At 37.1% G+C, this 16,000-nt stretch overlaps 1 protein-coding gene across 1 annotated transcript in view; it reads right to left on the reverse strand.

The window, feature by feature from the left end:
- Positions 1-1,902: 1,902 nt before the first annotated feature.
- The window catches only part of PARP4 (poly(ADP-ribose) polymerase family member 4), a 46,374-nt gene continuing 32,276 nt past the window's right edge, over positions 1,903-16,000 (reverse strand). Inside the window, exons 25-35 of the mRNA XM_026112099.2 lie at positions 15,176-15,275; positions 13,744-13,914; positions 13,212-13,292; positions 12,649-12,729; positions 11,741-11,836; positions 9,475-9,624; positions 7,675-8,346; positions 7,092-7,178; positions 5,023-5,125; positions 3,993-4,125; positions 1,903-2,542 (exon numbers count right to left, since the gene is read on the reverse strand). Coding sequence (XP_025967884.2) covers positions 2,392-2,542; positions 3,993-4,125; positions 5,023-5,125; positions 7,092-7,178; positions 7,675-8,346; positions 9,475-9,624; positions 11,741-11,836; positions 12,649-12,729; positions 13,212-13,292; positions 13,744-13,914; positions 15,176-15,275 — 1,825 coding nt within the window. The 3' untranslated portion in view covers positions 1,903-2,391. The remainder of the gene's footprint in view (positions 2,543-3,992; positions 4,126-5,022; positions 5,126-7,091; positions 7,179-7,674; positions 8,347-9,474; positions 9,625-11,740; positions 11,837-12,648; positions 12,730-13,211; positions 13,293-13,743; positions 13,915-15,175; positions 15,276-16,000) is intronic.

The raw sequence follows: 16,000 nt of genomic DNA on the forward strand, positions 1-16,000 counted from the left end.
CTCAGCGTGGCAGCCGCCCGCAGCGAATGAGCGGCGCTCGCGGCGGGAGGCCGCCGGGGGCTGCGGCGGGGCCGTGACAGGAGCTGGCGGCTGCGCCGGCATGGCCGGGTTGTTCCCGCCGCTGCGCTGGCCTGGGGCGGCCGTGTCTCCAGCGGGGCCCCGCGCCGCGGCTCCGGGAGGGCCTGGGGCGGCCTTCCTGGCTGCGAGCTGGCGGTGGCGGGCGGCCCGAAGCGGCGGGGCTCTGTGCTCGCGGCGGCGCTCCTTGCGCAGCAGGCTCTGAGCGGGGTTCCCTCTGGGGCCAGATACCCCATCCTGGCTGCGGCCCTTCCCCAGAGAAAGGAGGGCAGTTACCCTAACTAGGGGTGCTGAAAGGAGGTTTTCGTATTCATGGTATTCACCTTTCTGCGTGGAGATGAAGTGCCCAGATGAGATTGCCTTGCCCAAATAAAAAGTCAGGAGGTGCTCGATTATCCAGGTACAAAGATGATGCTTCAGCCCCAGATGCATGAGGTTTTGGGGAAATGCACAAAAAGATATATATAACACCTCAGGAAGAGCTAGATGGTCCCACTGGGGAACAGGGTTTCTCACTAGGAAAACAACAAAAAAACCCTTTAAATGCTATACTGTTTTGCATCTTAAAATAATTGCCCATAAGCAAGCACACCTGTTTTTATGTAACACACAAGGGTGAAAGAAAAAAAAAACCCTTTTTTGTGAGAGAAAGCGAAGAAACTCCATCCTACTTGCTTGTTTAACTGCCTTTCCTAGTGCCGGAGTGTTCACCTATCCCAGAAACAGTTTATCACAGAATGCACATCACTTAAATGAAAGTCAGGCTTTAGCATGAATGTATACACTGTAAAAGTGCCTGTACAAGATGCATCATTACAACAGTGGAAATACAAGGTGTTACTATTTAAGTAATTAACTGCAATGAAGGAAAAAAAATTAATCCTTTATTCATATTTTTGCCAATGATCCCTTTCTAAGATGACTCCATCATCAATTGACCAAATATTTAGCAGCAGATTTAGAAGTTGTTTATAATTGTTTAAGTTAAGGGGTCTTTCTAGACTTTATGACACCATATGACACACATTTTTTTCTTTTCAGATAAAATGCAGCATAACTCTTTCCTTTGTATTATTTACTAAAAAGAGCGAGAATCTTACAGATGTGAAAACAAGGATTCATAGCATCTTAGAATAGAGGATCTCAAGACATCTTCTTAACAACTGCCTGCACTTCACAGGATGAAGTTAATCTGCTCCACCAGTGGCAGATCCTTGCTTAGCTTCTCATGAAAACACCTATGAAGGAGACTGCACAGTTTGTTTCTCTATTATTGCCAGAACACACTTTATGTTTCCTAGGGCATGGTAACATGCTACCTATGGTGGCTGTTGAATCTGCTGCTTCTGAGTATTTTCAAGACATTTTCAAGACAAACAACAGAAGAGTATGCTCTGTACACACTTGATCCAGCCTCAGCGCATGCAATTGTACCAAGTCCCTAGCTAAAGTTCCTCAGACCACAAAGTACCAGGCTGTGATTCTGCACAACTGCTTGATGTAGAAGTAGTAATGTGTTCATTTAAACACCTCTGAAAAGTACCTTAAATTAAGATAAATCATGTGTACTCTGGTTTTGTTACCAGGCTTCAGTGTTTGGTCTGGTTTGAAATAACATTAGTCAGCTTTTTCACAGGATAAAATCAGAATACTGAGTAACAGCAGAATAAAAAGGGTCTCCATTCATTCTCAAAAAACTGACCTATATATTCACAAATTGACCTATGACTGATAAGAAAAGCGGTGCAGGAGAAAAGTAACTGTACTGCTATTTGTATTTCAAGGCATCCTGAAGGAGTTACAAAACTACCCAATTGAAAACTCTGATATGTTACAATATTTATTAGTTCTTCCTTAAACACATTCTAATATCTGTCAAAACATACACTGCAGTATTTTTTAATTGAGTTGGTATCACGTTACACTTTATTTACACAGTACCATTAATAAAGTATATGAATTTGAAAGAAATCGAGACATCAAAGACATTATTAAAGCACTAATAATGTGCAATGAACCAGAGAGATGTCAAATAATTAATTACTTAAGGTATTTAACAGAGTTACGCCTTACCTTACAGGTAAGTTTATGCCTAGTAAAATACTACATATGTAAAATTAAGACTTATTAGAAAATCCCGTATCTCCATGCCTTTAATTGAAGCCTATCACTATGAAAACTATTATTCAAGAATAATAGAGGATCAAATGTCCTAATTTAAAACATTTTACATAAAATTGCAAGGAAAGCTAACTCGGCTGTTATCTTAAAGAATTACGATGTGATTACATATTTTAATTAGAAAGAGAATTGATGCTAGTTAAACTTGATACCCAGTATCTTCCTGGTGGCAGAATCCCAGTCCTTGCCAAGTTCAAGTCGATAGCAAATAGCTGGAAATCGTCTCTCAACTCTTCTTACCCACTCTACTGCTTTCTTGATCAACTCAAAAGCCCAATGAACAGTGCTGTGGGGACAAATAAAGCTTTATTATAATAAAATCTTGTAAATCCTGAAAAGAAGCAAGAAGAAAACATTTTCTTCTAACTATAATCATTTGAAAGAGAAAATTACCTATAGCACAATGACCCAACCTGTATACAGTATCATCTAATACAGAAAAATGCATCATCTGTGTCCCCCCCAAGATCTTTTCAGAAACTTCCACATGGACAGTATGTAGACTCATAATCATCACTTGCACTCATTCACATTACTACAATCACCTCAGTGAAGCAAAACTGATCTGTACGATGTACTTACAAAGACAAACTTGACTCCTCAGTACATTCACATATTTCAGAATTCTTTCACTCTTTTGGTCTACTCAGTCTGCTTTCATCCAGCAGTCAATTTGACTTTATTTTTATTCCTGATTGGAGTAGCCAATGTTATAAAACAAACCAATTTATCCCTCTGTCAAGGAATTTCAAGAGACGGAGGAAGACTTTGCAGGGTTCTCCTGGCAGCTACTTTTTCCTGTCCTTATATGCCCTATAAGCATGAAGGGTGTAAGCTCCCCTACTTGGCACAGAGTCTGTTGGTAGCTGGGACAAGCTGGATTTACTGGAGACCTAACCCTTCATGCCTGCTCTTAGACCTTTGTCTTCCCTCTATATCAAAAAAGTTTCCAAGCTGACAATTGTTCACCACACTACAAAAGAAAGGGAATTTCCAGATGCACTGGGACATACTGAAATGAGGGGCCCTTGTCAGAGTGAGCCAGCATTAGCATCCCCTGGGGCTAGTAGAAAGAGCGGAAGCTGTACTGTGAAGAATCATCTGCCCTAGTAATTTCAAAAGTCTTGTCTAGAATATTTCATGGTCTATGTTTGTGAACAACATCAAGCCACAAATATAATGCTAAAAATATTCATATTCCAAAGACTACAAAGGGTAAGGGCCAACAGACTCAAGTTACATTAAGGAAAAGTCTGATAGATTTTTTTTTTTTTAATCCTAATTTCCAAAATGAGTGTGGTTAAACACTGGCACAAGTTGCCCAGAAAAGTAGTGGAATCTCCATCCTTAAAAATATCCTATACTCAACTGCGCAAGATCCTGAGCAACCTTTCTAACATCAAAGTTGGCCCTGCTTTAAGCAAGGGGTTTGGAAAAGATGACTTCCAGAGGTTGCTTCCAACTCAGATTATTCAATGACTCTAGTAAGAGATATAAATATCTTTTATTATTACAATACATTGTTTGTATATTTATCAATTTTTGTATCACATTTTGCAAAGTATTCCCTCCTTCATGCATCCTCTAAAGCCATATACCACCAATATCGTTAATCTTTTCCATTCCCTTTTCTAAGCGATATGCAGTAGCATAGTCATTCATTTTCCATAATAAAATTGATGTTGAAAGAGTTTACATTAGTACACTAAATTACGAGACTGTATTTAAAGGCACACCTTGAAGTTGATAAATCATCCAGTTTCATCAGTGATTTGAAGACTATCCCTTTCAGTTGCTGTGTGCAGCGTATGAACTGTAGCACAAGAAGAGTAGCAATCAACTGCAGTATCTTTTCTTTTCCATTTTTACCTAAGGAACAAGAGAAGGGAAGTAGTATTCCTATTTAAAGATCTCTTGTCATCAGAAAAAGTACTTTCTGCAAAGAACTCTATAACACTTTAAAACAGTAATTGTCCTGATGCTGTTTAATTGTTTCACTATACAATCAGCACTATCAACAGTATTCATGTTAGTGATTTGACAAACATGCTCTTGGCTTTCAAACTTTAATTTGGTAATGCTTTTGGGGGATTTCTGCAGTTTGTGTTTGCTTTAGTTGTAATCTCATTTGATTTTAATGCATACAATAGGGGGAAACTTGCATGATTTTTGTATTTTGGTGAAGCATTGCATCCTCTAATAACTCTGAAAAGTGTTTTTTTTTGTTTTGTTTTTTTAAAAGTTTCCTGTCTGCTGACAGCAAAGAGCAACAACTGACAGAATGAAACAGCAGAGCAGACAAAGTGTGTATAAGCAGAATGTATACTGCATGCTGGAGAGAGTGTGGGGGGAAAGAATTATATAAATGTTATTCATATTATTTGAAGTGTGAAAAGCAGAAGCCGTCTCAGTCTCTCTCCCAGGAGAGACTTTCTTCCTTTTTCCCCCCAATTAGACGTTAATACTTTAATATAGCAGATACAATAACGGAGATAAAAGAACCTCTGCTGCTATGCCAGTTATTTCACATCCTCCCCATATTCCTACAGGTGATGCCCTCAGCAATCAGGACACTACCTTGTCAGAGAAGTTGAGAAGAAATTGTATTATTAAAATCAGACCCTTGTGGAACAAATTAAGTTAAGAGATCCATTTAAATTCTGGGCATACCTTAATGAAAGTTCTACTAGACATACAGAGTAATTACATTTAAAAATATGAAATATGATGCAATTTACTGATTTTTAATGAGAGAAAATTATTTACCAAGTGACTGAATGCCTTTTCCAATAAGGAAATCATTAATTAAATAATCAACGTCAAATTTTAAGATTTTTCCCAACTGTGGACTGAGATTCCAAGAGCCGTCCTGTGGAATAAGCAAAGATATGGATAAGCCTAAGATTCAAGACACTGAAAATAAATTTGATAAGAACAAAGTAACACACAGGAAAATCACTTAAAAATAATCAAAAAGGTTACAAAAACTCTCAAGCTGAAATGCACATGATCAACTTAGGTGCTTCAAATATTAAACTTTAAAAGCATTTGATATATCATCAAATGTCTGCAACTGACCTGGGTTGTTATAGCTAGCCTGTCTTGTAAAGAACACTTAAGCAACAACAAAGCCATTCAGAAATCACTCGTATACCAAGTAAGCACATTAACAATATTAACCTAGTCAAAATTCATTTCAAGCAAATTCCTTCTGAAAACTATTTTTAAAGGTGCTCCGAAATGAGCATTCCTCTAACACCAGATGAACAGTAAAAGATCTCTGCTGGAATGCAGAGTCTCTATGAAATTATTAAATTTACTATTTATGTTCTTAAATACAACATTAACAGAACCAATACTATTTTAGCTGATTTCCCCTTTCAAAAATCAGAAAACTCTGATGGATTCAAATTATCTGCCAACCAGTTTGCTAATGCATATTTAGGTATTATACATCTAATTATGTAAAAAGTGAGATTCTGTTGGAATATTATACTTAGTGTAAAAAACTATAGCTTATTAGATTTTTTTTTCTTTCTAAAGCTTGAAAATTGGCAATTCTGCTGAAAAAGAAAAGAAATCTTGAAGTGCACTTTGGGAGTTGAATCTCACAGTAGTTAATCACAAGAATATTACTTAATATCCTTCTGTCTGTGTGGCATGTGTTAATAGTTCAATGTTTAGAAATTATTTGAGAATCTTCTGTCAGAAATACAAGACAAATATGTACATCTTCTTGATGCTTACGCTGGCAGTAATTTCCTACTTTCACATACAAACCTTAAATGAAAAATAAAGCAAAGTTAATTACTAACAGAGGGAGCAGAACATTGCTTTAAAAAAAATACTAAAAAAGAAAAGCAAGAAAGTCATGATGATGCACATACTAGGTGGCCTCTGTTGCACAAAGGTACTTGAAGATGAGGCAGCTGGAAGCCTTTACTGGATCTTGTGCATAGGGTATACTTGCAGCAAAAGGGAATTCAACGAACCACTAGGCGCCTTTGCCCAGAAATGACAGGAGTCTCCACTGAAGGCATCCCATGGTGGCTTCTTCAGCTGGGTCAGGTAATATTCCCCCAAACCTCCTTCTGTTTATTACTTAGAGATACTTACTGTATTAACCTACAATCTGATTGTTGCTCACCTCCTCACTGCGTAGCCCTAATTTGGTGAGCTTTACAAACTGGCAGTTATCAGCTGTGCAAAACTGGGACTTCTCCTTCGACAAAGGAGCACATCGAAACAGCAAAATTTTGCTTGCTAACATTACCTGCTTGGCCCATGCACACATTCATGCTATGGCTTCTACCTGCAGGATTCTTCATCATATTGTTTAATTCAGGTTTCCTAACAGCTGATTGGACTATCCACTGCAAGGAAAGTCCTGCTGCAACATCACTCAGTCCAGTCATCTAAAGCCCAGCTACTTCTTCTTTTCTTGCATAATGTGCATTATTTGCTATCAGTCAGTAATGAAATCTTGTAGATGCATTTCTGAAGTACCTCTCTCCATCTTATTCCTAGCTTCCACTAAGTGTTCTTATACTTGCCTCAGGAAGTTCTCAAGCTCCAAACTGATGGAGGCTGTAAGAAGGTTCTGGAGATATATCGCACTACATGTTGGCCCTGATTTTCCTTAAGCATCCATTGTTGGGTTGCCAATAAGAGCAACAAAAATTAGCATGACTGATCTCATCATGCACTTTGCAAAATCAGTTTATAAAGCACAGAAAACAAATGCATTTACAAAATGTTTATCTCAGGACAGGACTTTAATAGTTTTCCTTCTACTCATATCTTATTTTTAAGTAATGCACAAATGGGTACTGTACCTGATTTTGAAGGTCAAAAATTTCATTCCAGTTTACAGAAGTCAACGATTTTTGTTTAATGATCTCTTTCTGTGCTGTCAAAAAACACTGTACAAACAGCGTAAGAAAATTATTTATAAATCTTTATTTGTAAGTTATATTAAACAGCTATATATTATCTATACATTATAAAATACTATATTTATATATTTTAATAAATAATAAAATCTAATTCTATCATTACCCATGCAGCTACTACTTCATGATACAAAGTAATTCCCATTTAAAAGCTGCCTATTAAGATTAGTATTTTCCTGTTAGTAAGGAACAAGTGGCAGAATTCAGACCATACGGTTATCACTTTAAAAAAGAGAACAGCTAAAAAAAGAACCCTAAACAAACAACCCCCTCCTCCCCATATTTCAAGTTCAGAATTCTTGAATTGGAAAACACCCTCACTACCAGCCTTTGTGTTCCTTTTCTGGCTGTATATCCATGAATCTTGAAACACAAACATTTAAGGCACCTCTTAGCTTAACGTAAACTAGGTTTCAGTACAACACGTAGCATCCTCCATATAAAAGACTCCTAATGAAAGACTTACGACATTCTTAACTCCTTCAGTAAATCCTCTCTCAGAAGCCATAACACCATTCCGAACTACTGCACTTGGTAAACTCCCTGCTAGAGGTGGTGCACTTGGTAATGCTGCTCTTTGACAAGCTTGGAAACCAGGCAATCTGGGAGTAACTAGTTTTTCAAAATTATTCTTTTCAGAAGTTGCGCCTAGAGGAGTAGGTGAACCAAACAATCCAGAATGCTGTATCTGAGCAACAGGAGCATGACCAAGCTGTCCACAAACTGGAGGAAGACATGGAAGAGGAGAGAGACAGGGAAGTTCAGGAACATCTGCACAAGTGCCTAACTTTCGAAATGCAGACATCTGACGTGATTTTCTACGAGTGTGAGTGAATCTTGCTTTGGCCTCAGGTTTAGAACCAAATAAGGAACCTTCATCAGTGTGCAGCAGAGGAAGCTCATCTGGTGAAGATGACCTTGTTCCCAAAGATGTCTCCTTCGTGAAGTCAGTATAAAAACTCAAATTTAATTTGAGACTATCAAGTTCAGGAGCCTCTGTAAAGCCTTGTCCCATATATTTTGGCAAGATGCTCTTTTGAGTAACAGAAACAACTTCTTCAGGTTGAAAGCTTTTAGGTTCATCTCTCCCATTTATAAAAGCATTTGAACAAACACCACCTGCTGGTGCAGAATCTAACTGTTTAGGGAATTTACAAGGAAACAAAATAATTCTAGAGTTAGTGCGACATTTTTCTCTTTTTAATCAAAACTGTATTTCTTATATTATGCACAGTATCATTATACTGTCATTCATATATTCAGAAAGAAAGTAAAATACTTACCAGTTAAACTAAAAAATTCTTATCCCATTCTACTTTACATTGGGCAAATTCAGAGTAAAATTTGACTGACAAAATATGAGCAGGGAGTTATTTTACATTATTAACATAAAAATGATGAAAATGACGATCATCAGCATCATGATGATCAGGAGTGAAAGAAGTTCCATTGTACAGTGCTGTCAAGAGCGGTCATAACCAGCAAACATCCTAGTTCCTTTATTCAACTTTCTCTTATTGCCCTCCCCTGCCTCTTCCTACCTGATCCCTTCAATGTTCTTTGTAATTCGTCCTTTCCCCAAAGTAAGCCTATCTTTCCATATTTCTTCTACTTTGCACTACATAATCTCAAGGGAGACCGTCCCACTGCACATCAGCAATATTTCCTCTTCTTTCAGTCATGCTTACCCCCCATATCCAGTTATCTCTTTCCTCTGGCTGCACCCCTCTGCTACTGCAGGTAAGAGTACATACAGACAGCAAACTACAGGGGATTGCAAGCTAAGAATAATATGACAGCTGGCATCCCAGTCAGTTTTTAGGTAGCATCAGCAAGAATGGAGCCATAAGCCTACTGCTATCTCCTGATGGTCCTGTGGACTGTTGAGAGTAGCTCAATCAGGACAACAAGACTGTTAGAGCATGTCCTCATAACAATGTACTAGTGTAGACAAAGCCTTACATTTGAGAGGTATTAGAGAGTTTCCATTGGAAGTAAGAAGAGGACTATGTAATCACATTCTCTCTCAAAACCCCTGCTGCAGTCATGATACTTTTTAAAAAGCGTACTTTATTTGGGGGGAAGAGGGGTATCCTCCAATTTTTACTGTTTATATCAACTTGTGTGAATTAATTACATTCGAAGTAATTAAAAATTGAATGGACTTCATGAACGACTACTGAATGTTGTCACGTACAGTACAGCACCACAACTGGATAACATACCAAAAATATTACCAATAAGAACATAAATTAAATGTAGTTACCTGGATGTCAAGGTCAGATCCTTCAGAAAATAAGAAGCCAGATTCGGTTGACTTTTCCTCCCAGTCCATGTAAGGTAAAAAATCTACATCTTCTTGAGCTATAATTTCCAAGATGTTTGGAACATCAGCAGAACAAATTTCATTAGCATCCTAAATTAAAACAGATCAAAGTTACTAACTAGAAAACTCTTCAGTTTTTAATTCTTAGATGTGAATAGCTGTTATACCAGAAATTTCCTCTTTGTGAGGTGGTGTATTTTTTCCTTTGTAAGTTGGAAATGGGTTGAAAACAAAGTATAAACAGCTGAAGCAGTACATTAAAAATACTCAGTGTATGCAAATATACAGTACATGCAACTTTATACTTTTGACTGTACTGAGGGAGAACTTATTGTTGGTAAATAGATTCACATGAAATAGGAAGGTGGATCTTAATGTCAAGGATACAGACTTGCACATACAATTTGTTCAAATTCTCATCAGTAATACTCAAAATAAAATCTAAATCTTACACAGTACTTTTTGTCAGTATCCTATTAGTACACTTTAAAAGAAAGCAAACGTAAGCATTATTATAGTTGTGCTTAAAATACATTGCATTCTGTAAAATCACAGAAGACGACACATTACACAGCATAATACAGTACCATGCTGAACGGGCCACTTTGGATATTTCTCCGTATCATGTGTAGATTCTTTTGCCCTAAAAACTTTACAATGTTTTGTCATATTGTATCATAAAGGTCATCCTAGATTAGAGGTGAGATTACAGCTATTATATTTACGGACATAACTCAAATATAGAAGATCTACAGAAGTCTGTTCTCTGAGACACATCATATATCTAAGGGGAAAACTAAATTTTCTAAGTAATTTACAAAAACATATCTAAAAATCAGAATGACAAATAATCATCTGTTGACAATGGTAAACAACTACTTTATGAACTCACACAAATATTCTCTTGTGCAAGATTTTTATCATTCTGAATATTCCTTGTGGTACATTACAGCTAGGATATTTAAATCGACTCAGCTAGGTTCCCTTCTTTTCACTAGTGTGAATGCTCTGAAAGTGCCACTGAAATTCACTATTACTAAGCAAGTGCCATGTATGTCAATTTTGTAAAAACTGGCAGGTAACTATGGAAGTGATCTTTGCTTTATTTATCCTAGTTGTCTATTATAGCACTCTAAATGTAACATTCGGATACTGTGATTTAAATTTTTCTTGGAAAGCAATGTTATTCATTAGTTTTTGAGTGGTTATATAGGTAACTGTATCTGAAATAATGACTATAGGTCCCCCTATAGTCAGTGCTGAGAAAAAGATCTTTCGAGAATCTTTGAGCATCTGAACTCTTTTAGATATCTAACTTCAGGATGAGATGAATCAAGCTCTCGAAACATGTATTTATTTCCAATAACTATGAAAGGAAGTCAAACATGACTAATTTATTGCTAAACGTACACACATACAGATTTGGACAGATCCCATTGGAATTACCATTCTCTGTGCCACATTTAATGTTTACTCTAACTGATACCATCTTGCTCATTATGATACTGCTTTCCATTTGAAAACTCTTTTTGCAACCTCTGGAATTTCAAAATTATTATTTACACATATTTCTTTCCTTTTGCTGCAAAGCTTATGTTTTTCCTACCACTGTTCTAATGATGAAAACAAAACAAAAAGTTCCACAGTTTACTGCAGTATTAGAAAAGACATTTTTCAGGTCTTGATTTCCTTGTGACTTCTGCCCTGACACAGGCTTCCTCAGAATGACTTTTGCCAATAACAAAATCCATTTCTCCAGCAATCCACGACCAGAGTAGCTACTTTGCTATATTTTGGAATCCTTACTTTTTATGAGGAAGAGTTGTTCTGTGGCTCATGCACCAAGGAAGATCAAAGACTATGGCCTTGCCTTGACCCGTCTGACTTCTACAGTGCTATCAGGAAATATAAACCCCTACGGAAATCACAACTGGAACACACAGATTGGCAAGGTTTGATTGTAACATGAGAACAAGCAAGATAAGAGATGGAAAAGACATTTCAAAAGGAAAATAACTTGCTGTATTGCAAAAGAAAAAAAACCAAAAAAAACCACTGCAAAAATCGTAATTTCAGCTCTATTGTAAAAGAATGAACATTGTTCAGCAAAAGGAAAGACTGGTTTCGATGTTTATATGGTTACAGAATTTAGAATCTTTTGAAAGAGAAGCCAGTGGGAACAAGATATTTTAAAGAACACACATACCCTTCTCTCAACTGCAACAAAGCTTGTAAACTGGGTTATAACTGAGTTCTCCAAGCTGAGACGAATAATCATGTTTTTCAAGATTTGCTTCTTCATCTAGATTGTTAAATGAAAAAAAAAATACGATCAGCTAAAAGAAACATTGATGTCAAAACTGAACACATACCTATAAACATATGCACTCTAAACAGGGAGATATAAAAGGAAGAACTTGTGCTGGCTTGCCAAACATTCTACTCCCTCTAACTTTCCCTGCTCTCTCACTCGGCTTTGCACAGGAACAGGCATTTTCCCTTATCATAGGCTTTTTTTCTGGTTCTACGCTTCTTCCAGTGTAAGAGGAAGCTGTACTAACAATTCTTATAAGAAGAACTGGTCTAAAGTCTCAAATAAGCTAAGATGGCAAAAAAGTTAATTCTGTAAGTTTTCAGCTAGCTAAAAGCCTATTTTTAGAGATTATCAGATCCTTAAGGTGATCTGTAAAACAGAGGTCATTATCTTCAACCTTATATAAAAACTGAGAACTCTGGTTGGACTAACACTTTTCAATCTTCAAGAAACTAAAATGTTAACATGCCACAGGCAAAGAAGAAGAGCCAACAAAAGCCTGCGATGACAGGGTGCAGATTAGGAAAAATACGCACACATTATCCCAATAGAGCACATTCTTATAATGGGAAGGAAGACAGACTGACCCCAATTTCTTCCAAATCATACTTGGCAGGGAAAAAATGTTACTATATGGTAAATTTACCCTTAAAATGGTATTGCAACTTTCTAGTTATGTTTAACAAAGCAAAAAAACCCAGAAAACCCAACCAAACAAAAAAGCCACACCTTCTGTATTGCACTGAACCATTTGCTATTTCACATTTTAAATGTATACTTTTTCTTTCAGATCAACAAACCTCATGTTCTGTTTCATTCTCATGAAGAATCCCATCTTCATAGTCTCTAATGAAAGCTCTTGCTGTGAGTTTGTGCAGCACCTAGAAAGACAACAAAGGTGATGTTAACAGAGTAGCATTTTTTTTAAATCTTCCTTTTATTTACGAGGTCTAGCCTCATGCAGTTAGCTTCTATATTTACACAGCATCTCATTTTCTAAGTGTCAAGCTACATTTTCCATTTATAAAACAATCACGACCTGCACCTAAGGTCATTTTAATTTACTTAACTTTAGCTAACTAAAAGATACTCACGTCTTCACTTGTGCAGATTTTCTCTAGAGCCAAGGGATAGATAGAGATGGAGGAAACCAACCAACCACCAAAAAAAAAAAAAAAAAAAAAAATCCCCGAACAAAAAAACCCCCACCTGCCCACAACCCTCTACCAGGCAATTCAGCCCATCTAAGTCTGAGCTGCTGAAAACAGGGATACTCGATCCTTTCAGAAATGCACAGAAGTATGCAGTAGTTTAAAGCAGCTTGTCTCAATATGGCATGTAAAATAATGCTGGCCAAACTCACTGTTCCTGTCGTCTTCTGTAGTTCAGTAGTTGACACCATTGTTTGTAGTTCTTGGTCATTTATTACTGTGCTTAAAGTGGCCTAAAAGGGGGGGAACAAAAAATAACAAAAAACCCCCCACATTGTTTCCTTCTCTCTCCCCTCCTACCCCCACTCTGCATTATTAGCACATATGCATGTTATTCTGTTTCCAAAAAGGTGACTATAACTCAAATCTGTGAGTCTCTGGATGTCTAGGTTTAAAAACATTTTCCTTTAGGGCAAGGGGACAGTCACAAATAAAGGAATCCTGTATTTACCAAAGCACAAATGGACATTGATATATCTGATATATTGATAATGATCACATATTGAAGATATTCCTCCTCTAGTGAGGACCAATAATGGCATTTAAACAGTTACTTAATTAGATTTAGCAATTAAAAGAAGTAAGCCCCCGTAAACGGTACTTAATATAATTTAAGCGGTCTTTTGCAATCTTTTTATATGCAAATTTCTATCCAGTTAAGTGAATGTGTACCCCAGTCTTTACCTGAGTACAGTGAGGGATGAATCCATAGACAAGAAGCCTCTCATTGTTAAATAAAGACTGTATTTGAGCAGGAGCCTGCATTGGCTCTGGTGCATTTTTATCAAACTGTTGCCATTTAATAGAAACAGAACTGCATCCTGGAGAAAATATTCTAGATACCTGGCTCTGTATCTGTGTAAAGACACAAAACAAATTAACTCAGCTTGTTACTAAGCTTTCAAAAGAAAACAATCTTTCATTACACAAATAATGTATTTTGCTATGTGAATGGAACTATTTTTTTTCTCTTTTTTCTTGCAAGTAAAACAAACCAGATATCTAACGTTTGGAAGTAATTCACTCAGCCATTATTGCACTGGCTTCTGAAATAACAAGATTCCTTTTAAGTGAAAGCTGAAACTTGAAATAAAGGGTATTCATCAGGCCTGCCAAGCAGGCTAGGGAATAGGGCATACCATACAGCACCATCTCCTAAGTGTGAACTCAGATACGTGAACAGTACTGCACATCTCCACAGCCTGCTCTGGCTAGTTCTGCATACATCACTCAAATGACAGCCAGAATAGGAAGAGGGAAAAATCTATGCTCTCATCCTTCCCCCTAGCCAAAAACGAATCTACAGGACAGATACCAGCCCACTGCTGCTCATTCTCTACTGACATTCAGACTCAATGCACGACGTAGAGCTGTTGAACTATACAGAGAGCCTGAAAAGCATTACGCATGGGGTCCTGGATTATTTGAAAATCACAGATGCATCAAAAGTTAACCATCAGAAGTTACAGAATACAATTGCTATAGGCTTCATCACTATAACAAGGGCAATGTTGTAGATGGACTGTGAGCCATGACCGAAGTGAAGCACTATTTTTCCATTCAGGTACAATTTATATATAATATATTTTAACAGTTCACAGTCTTTTTCCAAGTTGGTGTTACCACACTAATCAAGAGAAGTACAGGAGATCTCTCATTAAGAATAGAAAAATAAAATAAGTCATGGCTTCCTTGCTTTAACACACTTAGTGCCCATTCTGAATGAGAAGGTGGGGCAACTGCAGTGGCAAATTCCCTGCCTTATCACAGAACCGAGGGTGTTCTACAGCTCTCATATCCCTTCTTAGCAACATGTGTTTCTGCTGAAAACAAGGAACAAACTTGAGACCTTATTAATACTCAGGCTAAATATTTCCCATTCTCACTTCAGATGCATTTACATTTAAAATAAAACTTAAAGACAAGCATCTTTCTTTCCACCTTCTATCAAATGCATCTTCTTAAATTATGTTAATGCAATACCAAAACCATATGATCCCATGAAAAGCAGTAATTCCCATTTTGGGTTTTTGAAGATATTCCGTATCAGATATTGATATATCTCATATATTGATAACAATTACATATTGAATATATTCAGGATTTATAAATGTACCTTTTCCTCCCAGTTATACTTTGATTTCGGGTCAAAGTATTCAAATGCTCCAGCACCATACTGGGACAAAGATCTCAGCATATGACGATTTGCTGTGGAACTAACAACACAAAAAATTTTCTTCATGCAGTTACTGAATTAAATTTGTCATCTGATACCATTTCCAAATATTTTACTTTTGAACTTTCTAAATTCCATCCCCTTTTCAGGATACAGACCAAGCAAAAGCAACTGGGCCAATGAATTGGCCTGCTGTGTTACTGATTTCCTAACAACATTTGAGGGAATTACACGGCATAAGAGTTTTTATATGGCATAGCAGAGTTGTGCAGATAAATTAACTTAGGTTCAGACACCTATAAGGCTGCATCGACATGATTCTAATCTTGAATTAATTAACCTCAATCTCAGCAGAACTATTTAGTGAGAACATAGTTAAGTCCAGTGTCAACTAGAGAATGTTACTGTCTGGGCAATACGGATATAAGCGTTATCATATCAGTTATTAGCCTGATAGAACAGTAGGCTCTGCTCACTAACAGTCTGACCACTATCAAACTATTTGGGGGGGGGGTATAAAGACAAATGAGAGTTTTACAGAGGATTTAAAGGAGAACAATTAAGCAGATGAGAATTCTTGTGGGTGAGAAACAACCCAGTACACCTCAAATCTTTCTCAAACAGGTAACGGATGTACTCCTGGCAAGGGTCACACTACTGTCTTAGCGAAACCTTGGGAAACTCTCCCCACTAAAATCCCTCAAGGCAAAATAAATACAATGCAATTGTATTTATTCTAAGAACACATAACGTCCCAGGCTAAAA

Source organism: Dromaius novaehollandiae, chromosome 1 (assembly GCF_036370855.1).
Source record: "Dromaius novaehollandiae isolate bDroNov1 chromosome 1, bDroNov1.hap1, whole genome shotgun sequence".
Taxonomy (NCBI): domain Eukaryota; kingdom Metazoa; phylum Chordata; class Aves; order Casuariiformes; family Dromaiidae; genus Dromaius; species Dromaius novaehollandiae.